Source organism: Saccopteryx leptura, chromosome 6 (genome assembly GCF_036850995.1).
Source record: "Saccopteryx leptura isolate mSacLep1 chromosome 6, mSacLep1_pri_phased_curated, whole genome shotgun sequence".
NCBI lineage: Eukaryota > Metazoa > Chordata > Mammalia > Chiroptera > Emballonuridae > Saccopteryx > Saccopteryx leptura.
In genome coordinates, this window is record NC_089508.1 from 135026137 (window position 1) to 135043233 (window position 17097).

Genomic DNA, 17097 nt, shown 5'->3' on the forward strand with positions numbered 1-17097 from the left:
TTCTTGCACATCTTTGTGCAATGCTGCCACCTACAGATGTAGAACTGAGTACACCTGCCAACCTAATCTCACCTGGGAACAAAGAAAACCTTCAGTCACAGCAAGATGTGAACACACCAGCTTCCAAATAGTAGAAGCTTGTATCGACAGTTGGACAACTGATGAGTCTAGAGCATTTTTTTCAACCAGTGTTGCAAGATTTTTATAGCATGCAATACCTCTTAAGTCAGAGGGTATTGACCTCTTTTTCCAAAGCTAGTCAAATAAATGCAGCCAACACAGTAGGCGTTTTGGTGTTGAATGTCCCATCTCAAACCATGTTAGTCATGTCATATAAAGTTGGATCTCATGTGGGACACACTGGGTAGAATGTGGGCCTGGGAGAGAGGACCCAGGTTCAAAACCCTGAGATCTCTGGCTTGAGCATGGGGATCAGACATGACCCCAAGGTCACTTAGCTGGAGTCCCCCAACCCCAATCAAGACATGTGAAAGCAATCTCTTTAATTCTTGGTACCAGAAATCCTTAGGCAATCATTTTTAAAGTCATTTTGGAGCAAAAATGGCTATTTTTTTGCAAATCAAAATTATACCTCCCTTTTGTCAGATCAACCTATGTAGTCTTGGTGTGCCATAGGATTTTTTAGTAGTTTTTATGCCATGAAAGTAGAAAATCACTTGTATAAAGGGATGGAGAAATGGGTGGTAGTTCCCGTTTATCTACTTAAAGCGATTTCTGGGACTTTCTAACTTCCTATGCTCGAGTATTTTCTAGCAAATTTCAAATTTGAACTCGAATGTACCAGATTTCTATTAATGATTTAAACCAGTCATTTTGACTTCCATAAATACTTTATATTCTACCTCAGGAGCTTTTTAAGAAATTTTGCTCTTATGTGGTCTTGGATATTTCAGAATCGGGCAAAAACAAAGACTGAAACAACATGAAAGCCTTCCATGAGCTAGCTCAGGGGTCTCAAACTCGCGGCCCGCCGAACAATTTTGTGCGGCCCGCAGACTGATCCACGAAGTTCAAAATATTTTGGATAAAATTAAGTAAGCCTAGGGGCCTACTTGTATTTTTCATTTCTCTAGCATCCTAGCTAGACATTAGCTTAGTTAACAGCAGTTGTGATGCGAACTAGTTTCTGGTCGTTTTGTGACACTGAGTAAACTGCATGTACGATTGTGCTTGTACTGATTTTTTTTTGTTTTCAACTGCAGTGAGAAGTGTTGCGTAACAGTTGCCTTTTGTAGACCTAGTGCGGCCCGCCAAACGGCTGTGATCTTGCTCTGCGGCCCACGTGCTGAGTTGAGTTTGAGACCCCTGAGCTAGCTCCTAGAAGATACTTAACACAAAGATGCCATCTAATTGGGGAGGGTGGCTCCAGACAACCTTTTTGCTTGTAAGCACTTCCTTTTTATAGCCAAGCCTGAAGGCGTCTGCGGACATGCAGCATGCAGTGTGAAAACCTATGCCTCTGCTTTGTGCAAGTACTTAGGCAAGTCAAAGGCAAGACAGAGCAATCTGTGCAGCCAGGCCAAACACAATGCTTCCACAAGGGCCCCAAAGCTAGATTACCTTCAGCTGTATTGGAGGGAAGTCTGAAGACATCTACACAACAGCCTCAACTGTTGAGCCTCTCTGCCACAGCCAGAGATATGGGAGACTGTCACCTACGCCCCAGGCAGGAATAGAGCACCAAGAAACAGTCCACATGACACTGAAGCACAGACAAGACAAAGTGCAGTTTTTAAAAGGAAGATTTATTTGACAAGTTTCACTTAGCGCAATACACCTAAAAGGAAATCACAATACAATGAAAGATGTAAATCAAGGCCTCGGAATTTCATACAAACACCAAGACCAAAATCCTAAAGTACTGGTATTGCGTCTCAAATTTCCCCCCCTAAACTAAAAAAAAAAAAGGGGGGGGGCTTAAACTTACATGCCTTAAAAATTAAACAAAACTAGAATTAACAAACATGCCAAATGTTTCACTTTTAATTGTAGACACAGCTCCTACAATGAGTTTTACAAAAAAAAGAAAAAAGCATGTCTTTCAACATGCTTCCAAACAGTGTTCAATATAATGCGGTATAAGAGCAACATTTAACATAATTCAACTGCTTTAACCTAAATATACTTACTGCTTAAGTACATCCTACAATAGAACTAACTTGAGAAAAGCTAAAAATTGTTTAACAGTGAATAGTTTACTCAACTTAGTTGTTACATCCTAGATGACTATTTCTGTTCAAAAATACTGAACCTTAGGTCTTTAAAACATCCTGATTTCCACTTTGAGTAAGCATAATCACAAGCTGCTATTGCAAAACTGTTAAACTTGTTTTTTTTTTAAAATAATGTTGACCAAGAATCAGTGATAAGGATCAATCACATTCCCCATCCACCACTCATACTGGACATGCTAGACATCCCTCCCATTCCGTTCACTCCCATAGATGCACGGCCTCCACTACTGTAGTAGCTGCTGTTCACTGCTCCTTGGCTTCCTGCAAAGAGATCATTAACAAGTCAGTAGAAGTATCAGGATCAGTCAAGTAAAATATAGCATTCCAGGAAAAGTTTAAAAAGTATACGAGTACAAATGGCTGCTGTCCAGGTTGCGAGAAGCATGTTTGGGAAAGGGGGCTCCCGACTCCAAACAAACAAGTCTCAATTAACACCTTTTCTCTGCAGTACCAACTTGCCAGACTCTTGTGCTACCATTTAAGCGGATGCTTCAGGATCAACATGGAAAATTAAGTTTAAAGGAAAACTAGTGTTTTTCAAAAATTGCAAAATTTACATTTTTAAAACTAAAACAAGGCATTTATAAAAATAATTTACCATAAACATTCACAATGTGTCCATTGAATGGCATGTATGAATAGGGAGCACAGGGGCAGTCTCTTGCTTTTCCTATTCATGGTGGGCAGAAAGTGAGAAAACAAAGTGGGACTGTGCCCAAATGGCAGCCTCCATGGAGTTAAGTCAGACCCATTGACTGCTATAAAAATATTAGCACAACATGTTAAGTATTTGCTATTGGGAATTTAAGTTATATTTTTTTAGAAAATATTTACCTATGCAATGTTTGATTGAAAATCACTGGAGTTTTCCTGTAAAACTTGGTCTGCAAAAGGATTTTGTAGGGTAAGACTATATATAATACCAAAATCACCATTCTTTAGACCATTGAAAAAAATAAAACCAATCCTAGCTTAACTAATAAATACAGTCCTGAACCCAACCACCATTTTACTATTGTAAATTCTACCTCCATATAAAACAAATCTAATGCTAACCAAAATATAAAACGTGAGCTATTTAATTATTTACTATTTCAATAAATAGAGGCAGATGTTTTCTGGCTCAACATTATTCTTAGTTGCACATTTAATTTTTAAACACTACCCCCCCCCAGTGATTGGTTCTGAAAATTAAGCTACTAAAAATAAGTTACAGTAGTATCAAAAGCATACATTTAATAACCTAATTTCACAAAAAAAGGAGCCTGCATATTCCCCCGACTAAAGAAACCTACCCAAAACTTACTCTAAACATATATATATATAAAAAAAACTTACCATATCCGCTCATGCTGCTCTGGCCACCATAGCCGCCACCATAACCGCCACTCAGCTGCTGGCTGGCTGGGCCACCGTAACTGGACTGGTTTGCTGTTAAGTTAAGAGAACATTAGAACCTTGTTCCCTACACAGTGTGGTACCTATGGTACCGGGCTTGCAATTCTAAATCTATAATTTTGAGTCTTTATCTTACAGTACTGTAACACTTTGCCTATTTTCTATGAACAGACTACCTTTCTATCCATCATTTGAGCATTTATAAACCAGTTAGCCAACGGTATACACATCAGCAGGACTAAATCCACATGACTCTATAGAAGCACTTTGAGAAACCTTTATAGTGGGGTTTTCCCCATAACTTGACACACTAAGGTTATGTCAATACACAGGTATCACTGAACACCTAATTATGCCCAACTGTGCCCAAAAACTTATTTTGATTCTTTCCTTTTATTAAATTATTCATTTCAGATTTATACTTTATAGACAATTCTAGTTTCTTTCTGTAATGCCCTCCCCCAAAAGTACTTAAAACGAACTAGTTATCTATTCTTAGTTTTATGTAACTCAAGGATTTAATAAGGCAGACACAAAATTCAAATTAAAACTTCTTTGCCTAACTTAATTATGCTAAACTCACTAAATATAAATTAAATAACATATAATATACAGACTTATACAGATATAAATGTTTTGGTTTTTAAAAAAACTAACGATATTTACACAAGCCCATGCCTCCCATCATTTGGCTACCATAAGCACCACCGCTTGCTCCTGCTGTAGAATTCAAGAAGAGTTCTACATATCTGTGTTCTGAAATGAGAGAAAAGGCATAAAAGGTTAGCTTTAAAAAAAGACACTAAAGTGATATTTACACAAACCCATGCCTCCTAGTATTTGGCTACCGTAAGCACCACCGCTTGCTCCTGCTGTAGAATTCAAGAAGAGTTCTACATATCTGTGTTCTGCAATGAGAGAAAAAAAGTTTGAAAATGTTTGTTGGTGAAAGAAGAAAAGATAAGCACTAAGTTCTTAAATAAGATGTAAACTTCAAATACTTTTCTGGTTAAAAAAATTGTGGGTGCTTCTCTCAGGTGATTTACTATAAACAGCTTTCCAACACTAGCCTTTTGTTTTAAATATTCACCTAAATTGCTTTGTTTATTAAGGATATACTTCAAGTCAATATTCATATCACAAATCCCTTTTTCAGTAACACTAATTTTAACAGCTCACAAAAATTTTAACATATCCCCGCCAAAGCTAAAAAAAAAAAACTATCATCAGCAAATTCTCCTACATCCTTACTATTACTCTACCATAAATGTCAGTCACACAACCCACCTGGTCAAGATACTTAATCATACTCACGCATATTTGCTTTGTCTTTTGACATAGCTGCCACAGCATCTTCGTGAGTTGCAAACTCGACATCTGCTTCACCAGTTACTCTGCCATCAGGACCAATTTCAATATGTACTCTCACAGGGTTGAGTGGTGAAAAAAACTAAATACAAGGTATTTCAAAGAATCAAGTCAACTTTCTAATGTTAGAAAAAACTATCAGTTTCAGTTAAGCAGAGTAAAAACCCAGTTTTACTGCTAAACTGGAAAGAGTTGACTTTTGAATTTACCTTACACTTACATTATAAATGTCATTCTCAGTAGCTCTGTAAGGTAATCCCCGCATGTGTACACAATGTCCCGTTGTGCTCTGGAAAGTAGAGCCACCATCCCCATATCTGTGATCAGACATTCCTGAAAAACAATAATTGAGGTCTACATGAAAAAGCAGGTAAGTATCCTTCAGGTTGAGAAATTCAATTCTTACCTTACCTCTTCCAAATCTATCTGACCCAAAACCATAGCCATCATTATAGCCATTATAATCATCATAGCCTCCATAACCTGAAAGACAAAAAGTACAATCAATCAAATGAAACCATGAAAAAAACACCCTCCTGACACCTGCATATTCTCACGTACCTCCACCATAAGCACCACGCCTCATCCTTTCAAAGCCAGCTCCCCTGCCAATGCTGTTATACCCTCTGCCAGCCCCAGGTCTGTCATAGGGACCTGGACGCTGCATGGCCATAAGCTTTCGTGGTGGATCATAGTGAGTCCTTACTTCAGCTCGACTGCTCTTAAAGATTTCGATATACCTAAAGCAGTGTTCATGAGGGAAAGGAATGGGGAGGGGAGAGAAAACATTAGCTCATGCCATACAGCTATTTAGTTACACAAGAAAACAATGTAGTCATAGCCATGAAACTGACTAATATTTAAAGCCAGATTTCTTATATTTGTATAGGCAATGACCAGAAATTCACTCAATTATAAGATTATTTCATGTAAACTTTACAGAAAACTTACTCCTCTAAGGCAGAGAAGCCCACCCTTAGGGGTGGAGAGGAGTACTGTAAATAAATATTTTAGGAGGGAAAAAAATTCCACTCAACTTTCAACATTTCATGTCTTAAATCCTTTGGCAGCATGTATAGCAAGTGGGCTAAAAAGCTAGCCTCCACCAACAGTCTAGCCCACACTACACATTTCCTTTCGCCAACAAATACCCCAGAGCCTATGCTTTTAGTAGGAATCAGCATAGGTAAGCGCATGCTTCAATGAAAAATAGTCACAAGCAAAGAGAATAAAACCTTTTGTGACAATTTCTTGAAAGCTATGCTTATTAATATATATGCAGAATATTTATACAGCAAGAAAGTTTGTTGCATTTCAACTTTAAAAACAAGATCAGAAAGTATCACCTTTTCTTATGGTAATAATATTAATTTACTATGTGGGTGTTATTACAGCTAAAGCCAGGTTTGCATTACTTTTTTTAAAACCATAGTCTCTCAACTCAAATTGATTGGGGTTAAGTAGGAATCTCACAAAATTGTAAAGTAGACCAAATTAAGTATAATTATAAAACCTAAAATTTAATCTGAATGCATTATGGACTTGGACTCAGGTAAAGTTTGAAAATTGTGGCCAAACATCAAATAAATGGAACTAGGAAATACAATTCTTCCTTCTAAGCAGAGAGAATATGGATTTAATTGTTTACCATAAGAAAAGTGACAAATCCAACCAACCAACCATCCCCACCTGTGCCCTATTCTTTCCTTGTGTTTCTTTAGAGCCTTTTCAGCTATTTCCTGTGAAGCAAACTGCACGAAGGCCTCCCCCGTACTCCTCCCCTGGAAGTCCACCGGCAATGTTATCCCATTTGGCACGATTTCCAACCCTTCAACCCAAGGACAAATAACCCCAGTAGGGGGGCAATATTAACATCACAAGCCCAGAAATGATTCTTCTTATAGCTTTAAATAAACCAGAATTTTAACTTTAGGTGAACGGTATGCTTTCAACAAGTACTCTTTAAAAATGCATTGTAGTAATATGAAGTTCCGTTATTACTAAGTGTAACAATTCTTAACACACCCCACGGCACAGTATTTAAGAAAAAACTTGAACACAGGATGCACTAAGAATTCAACAATTACAAACACTTATATATTTAACTTAATGTTAAAAATTATACAAGAATTTAATAAAGAGTTTCAAGCATTAAAATACAACAGTTTTACTAAATTCAATAAACTCCTTTACCTCACTTTATAATTAAATGTTTTAAGTTAGTGGAACTTCAAGTTTAAAAAATTTACACATTTTAAAACATTTTATACACAAATTAAAACATTATTTATGTATATCATCAACAAACATACAATCTAAACTTTCAACAAACAACTGATCTAGACAGTACAATCATGCACTCTTATGCTCTAACAGTAGTATGATTCACTTCTGGAAATTCCGTCTATGAAAAATCCTTTCCGTGGATACATTCCCAAGCTTACAAAAAGGGCTTTAAAGCACTTTCCTAGAAGATATGAAATTATGTTCATATTTAACGTTGACAGATAGCATTAAATTCTCACCAATTTTAGACAACAACAATCAAAATAGACTTGATTTAAAAAATTCAGGCAAAATATCAGTAACTTGATACATATCTAAGTCAGAATTTTAATACTACTCTACACCATGAAAGGATTTCTTGTTCTTTATTCCAGTTTATCATGAGTATCAAGTAATAGTACGTAAGATAAATGATGCAACATTCTACTAAACATGCAATTTGATCAGCTCTTCAGCATAAAACATTCAAATATTTTAGGCCCAGAACAACTTTAAAACACTTTCTGTATTTCAGATACATTTAACCTAATCTATTCTTTGACTTTAGGCAAATTTAGAATTCCCTGGCTAAACCAGCTGCTGCCTTCAGTTTTTTTCGTAATGAGAATTAGATTGATGACACATTTCTGGTCCCAGGACCCAATGTGTCTTACAGTAAGACACCTGCCATAAATTACAACCACCTAACTCATACTAATCTAGTATTAAGGGATCTTACCTTTAACTTGAAGTACTTTGCTGAACAGCATTAAAAGGAAAGTTGTTAAAATTGTTGAGGACAATCCTCAAAGATCTACTCTGAACTACAATACTAAATATAAGCAAAGTTAGCATTTTGGAAGTACTTAATTACCACCATTAAGATGGGCATAAATTATTTGAAGGTCACCGGGAAGAAAACATGAATTAATTGACTTGCATATATACTCACAACCTGTTTAATCATCTAAGCTACTCAACTTTAAGGTCTATTGAATCACGTTGCCAAAAACTAGCCAATACTCACTGCTCAGCAACAAACACGACTACATACCTGAGAAGAACTGAACAATCTCTTCCTTGCTACATCCAAAGGGGAGTCCTCTAAGCCGTACAAAGCCATCATTGGCCGTGTCAGGACTATTTGGACCAGTATGCTTCAACACCCAATCCATTTCAACGTTGTTTGACTTGAATACTGAAAGAGGTGCTTAGAATTAGTCAATTTTGGAAAGTCAGAGAATGAAGTTCAGACTTCCTGGGTCTTTAGATAATCTAGGAAGAGCTGCCACAAACTCCCTTAGGTGACCATTTCCATGCGGTTAAATACCTAAAATTCAGAAGGCGTAAGATAGATCTCTCTGTTTAATGTTTATTTTCTGTTACTAGGGCAACATAAATCAAACCTTCAACATATCTGTGTCCCATAGTTTCTCTGTCTTTTTTCAGGGCCAATTTGACTTCATCTTCCGATTCAAGTTCAACAAAAGCCTCGCCACTCGGTCTGCCTTCTCTGGTGTAGATGAATCGAATACCTTGAGCCCCATTTTGGATTTTGCAGTCTGTAAAGAAAACAACCGTTAATACAAAATTTAAAACTTAAAACCACCACTGGGTGACACAATTGAAAAGCCTATTCATGCCCCAATACAATGTCAGTCACATGTGAAGCCTAAAATGATCAAGATATTACCAAGTTCTAGTCTCTTTGTGGTAATTAAGCAGTTATCCCTTCCAGAGTAAACTTTATTCCCTAGATATATTTCTAATCCATCAATAAAATACAACACTCAAAAGTGTTTTTTTGCTACGAAAAAGTTTAGTAACAAAAATCTCCAAGTTCTCACTACTCAAGTGTCTCCATTACCATTTGTAACCTTCAGTAAATTAAGTCTGGACCTCTTCTCTGAATATACTTATACTTAGTTTTAAGTTTTGTTCTGAAACCCTAGATCATTTTACTTTACTAGCAGTAACATTACAATCCAAACTGCTGAGCCAATACTCACCTGAAAAGGAATCAACGTTTCAAAGCTAAAATGCTCCAAGTTGCACAGCTGAAGCTAAACCCAGTCTTGCCCATGCAAGGTGGCTTCCTTTGTACTTGGTTCTTGTTTTACAGGTCGTTTCCCGTTACCAACACTAAATCCAGACAGTAAGTAAATACTAAAGTGTCCTTCCAAAACTTGTAAATTTCTTCCAAATCAACTTTTATTAGTCTACTCTTGCACTAACACAAACGGATATTTACCATAAATTATTCAGGGAACCTACACAGTTGGGGAAAAAGCTAAAAGGAAAGTAAGTAAACTTGCCTAGACTTGTGTCCTCAACTGTAAAAGTGAGCCAGATCAAGAACTAAATGAATAAGCATTACCGAAAGTTGCCTGACCAGGCGGTGGCGCTGAGGATAGAGCGTCGGACTGGGAGGCGAAGACCCAGGTTCCGAGGTCGCCAGCTTGAGTGCGGGCTCATCTGGTTTGAGCAAAAAGCTCACCAGCTTGGACCTAAGGTCGCTGGCTTGAGCAAGGGGTTAGTTACTCCGTCTGCTGTAGCCCCCCCCCTCAAGGCACATGAGAAGCAATCAATGAACAACTAAGGTGCCAGTCAGTTGCCACAACGAAGAATTGATGCTTCTATCTCTCCCTGTCCCTCTGTCACACACACAAAAAATTACCGAATGTTGATTAGGAAAACTGAAATTTAAAAAACAGTAATTTAACTCAACTCTACAATCAAAATACCCTTTTAAAGGACTTGACGTAGTTCCAAAATTCTAAAGTATTACTATTGTTTGCACAACCACTGGGCAATTTTATTAAGATTTAAATCGGAAACCCAATTTACCCTTTCGAAAACATGCACACAAAGAATAGCGCTCCAGAGTAAGAGAAGAAAAAATCCGTGGGCGAGGCTGCAGTCCTCCGAAAGGGCCCGGAAGTCAGAGGGCGGGGCTTCGCAGTTTCCATTTCGTAAGAACGGCCGGGAGGGCGGGCACAGCTGCCGCCCCGAGCCCGGGCGCGGGGCACCCCCCGACCGGCCGCCTCCGCGCCCGCCCTGCAGCCTTTACCAAGAACTCCCGCCTCCGCTTCAAACTCACCAGAAAAAAAACGCTGCACTTCGTCTGCCGAACAAGACCAGGGCAAGCCCCGGACCTTCACCACGAATCCCTCTCCGCCTTCTGTGCCCAACATCATCGTCTCTGAGTGGGTCCTGGCCTCGAAACAGACTGAAAAAAAGGAGACGAGGATCAGACTTAAGAATTGTTCAAGTTAAAAGGCCCTTCCCTAGCGAACCACCCCGCGGAATTGCGGAGCCTCATTAAGAACCAAGCCCGTGGCAAGCTCCAACCCCGGCAACTCCAACAACCCCTTAAGCCAGCGGGCCGGCCGCCGAAGCCGCTGTCGACACTATTTACTAGAGACCCAAGCCACAGGAGGCCCGGGCTGGCGCCAGCGTGGAGGCGAGGAAATGGCGGCCGCGCTTCCGCTCCGCCTCCTCCGACATCTCACACAATAGAGTCGGCGCGGCCTGTAAACCTCAGCGGCCTCGCTACGGCTCCGCGAGCCATTCCTGCTCACCGAGGCAGCGCGTACGTGCCGAAGGACCCCCTCCCCAGGCTCTACAGAGATCTGGAGCAAACAATCCCCGCACAAGCAGGACGTTTAGGGCCCACTGGGCGACACACATCCAGCAACAAAACTCACCTTACCACAAGACTTCAGCGTGGCTGAGCGAAATGGCCAGCGAGCGCCTGCGCAACCTAAATAAGGCCCTTTGAACAAGCTCTGCGCAAGCGCAACCTGGCGCCCGCACCGCCCTGTCACGTCACACAGAGCTCAGACGCTTGCGTACTTTGAAGAGCCGGCCCACTTCCAACAGCAAGTTATTATGCCCAAGTGTTTGTGGTCAGCCCCTCCCACCTAATTTCCCTCCCTTCGGGCTTTTTTGCGCCTGCGTTTTGGCGCGACTATTGACCATCGAGCTTCGGCGGTTTATTATTCAGTTTTCTGCGCATGCGTATTCCTTCCGTTCGCTCGCCTGGCCTGCCAGAGTGGGGGAGGGGAATGGCGGTAGTCGGTTTCCTACTGGGGTCTTATGAGTGTTCCAGGCTCTGGGTTGGGCGGAGATGGCTGTCTTCCTACCCCTACCCCACCCTATTAATCGCGCTCTTGGCCGACCGAAATGATAGGAGCTCCCCACCCTCGGTACCCCTGTTTCTCCCCAGAGCCGCCGGTGTACACTCTACTCGCCCGAAACCGCCCCCGCGGCGCCTGCAGTTTGTCCTAGCAAGTGTGCCTCCACTTCCCCTTACTTGCCGCCGACGGGCCTAGGGCCCCGGCGCGCGCGGGGTCCCGTTGTCCGCTTTTGTCCTAACGAACTCACCCTGCGACCCCCACGGCCCCGCCCTAAGGGGAGAGCGCGGGCTGATCCGCAGGCGCGCCGGGCTCTTTCCCGAATGGGTTCCGCTTAATGCTTATAGGCCGTAGATGCGGTTAAGTTCGTTTACCAGGTGTAAGTCCTGAGTTCTGTGAAACCCCAGGATCACCCTGTGTGCACACATGGCACGAAATAGCGATGCTCAGGATTTTCAGCAGAACCGCCTCCCCTTGTCTGATCCTGGCTACCTGCCCCACCTCAAACAGACATAGGCAATTAACAAATGAACCACATAAGGCGATGTTCGACACTGCCACGGGGTACCACGATTAGGGAAAGAAAGATGCTGGGGAAGCATGTTCCCATCCATGCCATAGTCTGGAGGCCAAGTCAGTTTTCACAAGGTTGAGAAAACAGGAGAGGACCTCCACCAAGATAGGATCCCAGAAGTTGGCACAGCCTAATCTTGAAAGGCCATTTAGGCCTTGGCAAGGGTGTTAACTCCAAGCTCAGGGGAAGGCATTGGCAGGCCTTCAGTAGGGAGCAATGCTGTTGTTTGTAAGAAACCTCTGTGTTGGGGGGCACAAATGGAATGGACAGAATGAATGATGCTGCCAGCCCTCACCTGCAAACAGCTTAGAGCAGGGGTCCCCAAACTTTTTACACAGGGGGCCAGTTCACTGTCCCTCAGACCATTGGAGGGCCGGACTATAAAAAAAAAAAAAAAAAAACTATGAAAGCCTGACCTGTGGTGGCGCAGTGGATAAAGCATCGACCTGGAAATGCTGAGGTCGCCGGTTCGAAACCCTGGGCTTGCCTGGTCAAGGCACATATGGGAGTTGATGCTTCCAGCTCCTCCCCCCTGTCTCTCTCTCTCTCTCTCTCTCTCTCTCTCTCTCTCTCCCCCCCCCTCTCTCTCCTCTCTAAAATGAATAAATAAAATAAAAATTAAAAAACAAACAAACAAAAAAAAACTATGAACAAATCCCTATGCACACTGCACATATCTTATTTTAAAGTAAAAAACAAAACAAAACAGGAACAAATACAATTTTTAAAATAAAGAACAAGTAAATTTAAATCAACAAACTGACCAGTATTTCAATGGGAACTATGCTCCTCTCACTGACCACCAATGAAAGAGGTGCTCCTTCTGGAAGTGCGGTGGGGGCCGGATAAATGGCCTCAGAGGGCCGCATGCGGCCCGCGGGGCCGTAGTTTGGGGACCCCTGGCTTAGAGTATGTGTAAGGCATTTTTGCTGAAGTCATCAAAATGTGGGACTCTCCAGTATTCCAGACAGGAGGTCTATGTCTGGGTGATTCAAAATCTGGAAGAACACTTTTTTTTCTCACTCCAGGACATCAGCAAGTCATCCTGATGGTATGTCTTTTTTTCTTTTTAATTCTTTTACTTTTTAATATTTTTTAATTTATTGATTTTAGAGAGACAGGAAGAGGGAGAGAGAGAGAAACATTTTGATCCATTGCTCCACTTATCTGTACATCCACTGGTTCTTTGTGTGCCCTGACTGGGGATTCAACCTACAACCTTGGCATGTTGGGAAATGTTAACCAACTGAGCAACCAGGCCAAAGAAAAAAAAAGTTTAAGTGAGAAAAGAGGGATACAGAGACAGACTCCTGCATTTGCCCAGATCAGCATCCACCAGGCAACCCCAGTCTGAGGCCGATGCTGTGCTGTCTTGCTGGTAACTGAGCTATTTTTAGCACCTGAGGCAGAGGTTGAAGGGAGCCATCCTCAGCTCTCCGGGCCAAAGTGCTCCAATCAATTGAACCATGGCTGCAGGAGGGGAAGGGAGAGAGAGGGAGAGAGACAGAGAGAGAGAAGGGGCAGAGATGGGTGGAGAAGCAGATAGTCTCCTCTCCTATGTGCCCTGACTGGAAATAGAACCCACGGCTTCCACATGCTGGGCCAACACTCTACCACGGAGCCAACAGGCCAGATCTCCAAAGCTATTTTTTACTTTTCAAATACAGTTGACATACAATATTATCAGTGGTGGGATTCAGCTAGTTCTCACCAGATTGGCAGAACCAATACCTAATTTTTTGTTTGCAGAAACTAGTTGTTAAAATGTAACTTTGGAGCCTGACCTGTGGTGGCGCAGTGGATAAAGTGTCGACCTGGAATGCTGCGGTCACCGGTTCAAAACCCTGGGCTTGCCTGGTCAAGGCATATATGGGAGTTGAAGCTTCCTGCTCCTCCCCCCTTCTCTCTCTCTCTCTCTCTCTCTCCTCTAAAATGAATAAATAAATAAAAATAAATAATTTTTTAAAAAAGAAAGAAAATGTAACTTTGTAATCAGAGTTCTCTCTGAGGTGGGCACCTGGGCAGTTGCCCAATGTGGAAATCACAAATTTACATTCCTTATTCTTTTTTTTTTTCCTTATTCTTTTTTAACATTCATTGGTGCAACAGTATATTCTAAGCACCTGTATTAATGTTCATTCTGTCCATAGGTAAAAAAAAAATTTGACAGAATTATGCTTTTAATATTTATTCATTTCATAAAACTCAAACCTTTGATGAAATACTACATTTTAATTCCCTTGCATTTGTTACTTCAGTAAATAAACATATAATGTAAAGAGAAAAGGTGCCAAAAAACCAGGGGGTGACAAGCTGTCATTGGAAGTATCTTAAATAACAGTTTAAAAAAAATAACAGTTTTATTTTTTTTGTCAGGTATTACTTAATATTTTTTCATTAATTTTATTTTTTTAGTAAGAGAGACAGAGCCTGACCTGTGGTGTGCAGTGGGTAAAGCGTTCGACCTCAAACACTGAGGTTGCCGGTTCGAAACCCTGGGCTTGCCTGATCAAGGCACATATGGGAGTTGATGCTTCCTGGTCCTCCACCCCTTATATCTCTGACTATCTCTCTTTTCTAAAAATGAATAAATAGGTAGGGAAGCCGGGCCAGAGAAACTGAGTGGGAGTGTCGCAGAGCTGCAGGGAATCCTAAAACCCGGACCTGCGCAAACACGGTCTGTGAGCTAATATTTTTAAAATGACTACACCAAACAAGACACCTCCTGGTGCTGACCCGAAGCAGTTGGAAAGGACCGGAACAGTACGAGAAATTGGGTCACAAGCTGTTTGGTCACTTTCATCTTGCAAACCAGGATTTGGAGTGGATCAATTATGAGATGACAATCTAGAAACTTACTGGCAATCAGATGGCTCCCAGCCTCATTTAGTGAACATCCAAGTCAGAAGAAAAACGACAGTGAAGACATTATGTATTTATGCAGACTACAAATCTGATGAAAGTTATACTCCAAGCAAAATCTCAGTCAGAGTAGGAAACAATTTCCACAACCTTCAAGAAATTCGGCAACTTGAATTGGTGGAACCAAGTGGCTGGATTCACGTTCCCTTAACTGATAATCATAAGAAGCCAACTCGCACATTCATGATACAGATTGCTGTTCTAGCCAATCACCAAAATGGGAGAGACACCCACATGAGACAAATTAAAATATATACACCAGTGGAAGAGAGCTCCATTGGGAAATTTCCTAGATGTACAACCATTGATTTCATGATGTATCGTTCAATAAGGTGACCTGGAAACAGAAGTCATTAACTATGTCTTTGTTTTCTCTAGGCAGTGAACGTTATACCTGGTATCTTTATTGAAAAAGCATCAGTTATAGTTATTTTACAATTTCTGTATTATAATCGTTGTAGCTTTAAAAATTTTGGATCATACCATTTTTATTTTTAACATATAATAAAGCTCACATATTTTGTATTATTAAAAATGGATTTAAAGCCAATCATAAAACTTTTCTTATACCAAGAGAAAACCAGTTGAACTGAACATTTTAAGATACAAATAACTTTTTACTAACCAGGTGGTTATTTCATATAGTGATCATGCATTAGAGTCATGATTTACTGCATGTTTGAGAACAAGCCTATGCTTTATCAATAAATATTATCTTTAATAAAAATGAATAAATAAAAATAATTTTTTTAAAAAAGAGAGACAGAGAGAGGGACAGATAGGGACAGACAGGAAGGGAGAGATGAGAAATATCAGTTTTTTGTTGCAGCTCCTTAGTTGTCCATTGATTGCTTTCTCCTACGTGCCTTGATTGGGAGGGGGTAGCTACAGCTGAGCCAGTGACCACATGCTCAAGCCAGTGAACTTAGACTAAAGCCAGTGACCTTGGGCTTCAAAGCCAGAAACCTTTAGGCTCAAGCCAGCGACCATGGGGTCATGTCCATGATCCTATGCTCAAGCCAGCAACCCCACAGTCAATCTGGTAAATTCGTGCTCAAGCCAGTTTTGAGCCTGGGCCCTCTGCATCCCAGGCCAACAGTCTATCCACTATGCCACTGCCTGGTCAGACCTTTTTTCATTAATATTTTAAAACTCTTTTCTTATAATCTAGTTTTGTGTACCTCTTTTATTGTTCTTATTTAAGTATTAAATGCATGAAATAATAAACTACCTTTTGGTATGTAATTTTTTTATACTTAGAATGGTCATTAGGGTAGAGACCAGTTGTTAAATTATTTGAATCCCACCACTGAATATTATATTAGTTTCAGGTGTACACCCCAGTAATTAGATTTTATACAACTTACTAAGTGATCATCTTGATAAGTATTGTACACATCTAACACCACACATAGTTATTACAATATTATTGGCTATTTTCTATACTGTACTTTACATCCACATGACTATTCTGTAACAACAAATTTGTACATCTTAGTTCTTTCACCTTTTTCACCCATCCCCTCCCATCTGGCAAGCATCAGAAAGTTCTCTGTATCAATGAGTCTATTTTTTTTTTTGTTCCACTTGTTTGTTTCCTAGATTCAATTGTTGATAGGCATGTATGAAATATCCCCTAAATTTTGTGAGTAGTAAATTTATTGCCATTTTATTGTTTGTACTTTTTACTTTTTTTTTCTTCTTAAAGAAGACCCTTTAACATTTCCTATAATACTGGTTTGGTGGTGATGAACTCCTTTAGCTCTTTACTGTCTGGGAAGCTCTTTATATGTCTTTTCATTTTTTTTTTATTTTTTTTTTAGATTTTATTGATTTTAGGGATAGGAGAGAGAGAGAAGTGGCGAGGAGGAATGGGAAGTATCAACTTGTCGGGAGCCAATCAACAACTGCTGGCTGACAAGGTCACAGCAGAAGAAGATCAAAAACTGCTGATTGACAAAGTCACAGCAGAGAAGACCAATGGCTGCGGGTTGACAAAGTCACCCAAAGGAGAGACACAACGATACTTCCACCTTTGACTTTTTGAATTAATCTGGCCTTATATCCCCCCTTTTTCAGGGTGTGTGCTATTATTTATGGCACAGGAATAATAGTACCGTGCTTTCCCTGTAGATTCGTAGTAATTTCTTTGGAAATGAGACAGAGGGTGTGAGTTCCA

At 40.5% G+C, this 17097-nt stretch overlaps 1 protein-coding gene and 1 pseudogene across 5 annotated transcripts; one reads left to right on the forward strand and one right to left on the reverse strand.

Annotated features, from left to right (window-relative positions):
* Positions 1–1745: 1745 nt before the first annotated feature.
* On the reverse strand, positions 1746–11147 carry HNRNPH1 (heterogeneous nuclear ribonucleoprotein H1). Of its 5 annotated transcripts, none has more exons than XM_066344384.1 (14): positions 10999–11147; positions 10387–10515; positions 8693–8848; positions 8341–8484; positions 6711–6849; positions 5583–5761; positions 5433–5504; positions 5242–5375; positions 4968–5103; positions 4502–4561; positions 4350–4409; positions 3594–3686; positions 3090–3139; positions 1746–2516 (listed from the first exon to the last, which is right to left on the reverse strand). In XM_066344384.1, exons 2-13 carry the CDS (start codon positions 10481–10483, stop codon positions 3090–3092), a joined length of 1320 nt encoding a protein of 439 aa, XP_066200481.1. In that variant the 5' UTR covers positions 10484–10515; positions 10999–11147; the 3' UTR covers positions 1746–2516. The 5 variants fall into 5 exon arrangements, with proteins under 5 accessions (XP_066200481.1, XP_066200479.1, XP_066200480.1 ...); XM_066344382.1 differs by having other exon boundaries at positions 4320–4409; XM_066344383.1 differs by having other exon boundaries at positions 4320–4409; positions 10994–11108.
* A 3453-nt stretch (positions 11148–14600) lies between these two features.
* LOC136376301 (anaphase-promoting complex subunit 10 pseudogene) lies at positions 14601–15254 on the forward strand (annotated as a pseudogene).
* Positions 15255–17097: the final 1843 nt, after the last annotated feature.

Coding starts and splice junctions, on each gene's coding strand:
- HNRNPH1 (XM_066344382.1), bottom strand. CDS start 10,483: ATGATGTTGGGCACAGAAGGCGGAGAGGGATTCGTGGTGAAGGTCCGG. Junction 8,485..8,692: donor GGGACACAGATATGTTGAAG/GTTTGATTTATG, acceptor CACCTCTTTCAG/TATTCAAGTCAAACAACGTT. Junction 5,762..6,710: donor AAGGAAAGAATAGGGCACAG/GTGGGGATGGTT, acceptor ACACTGCTTTAG/GTATATCGAAATCTTTAAGA.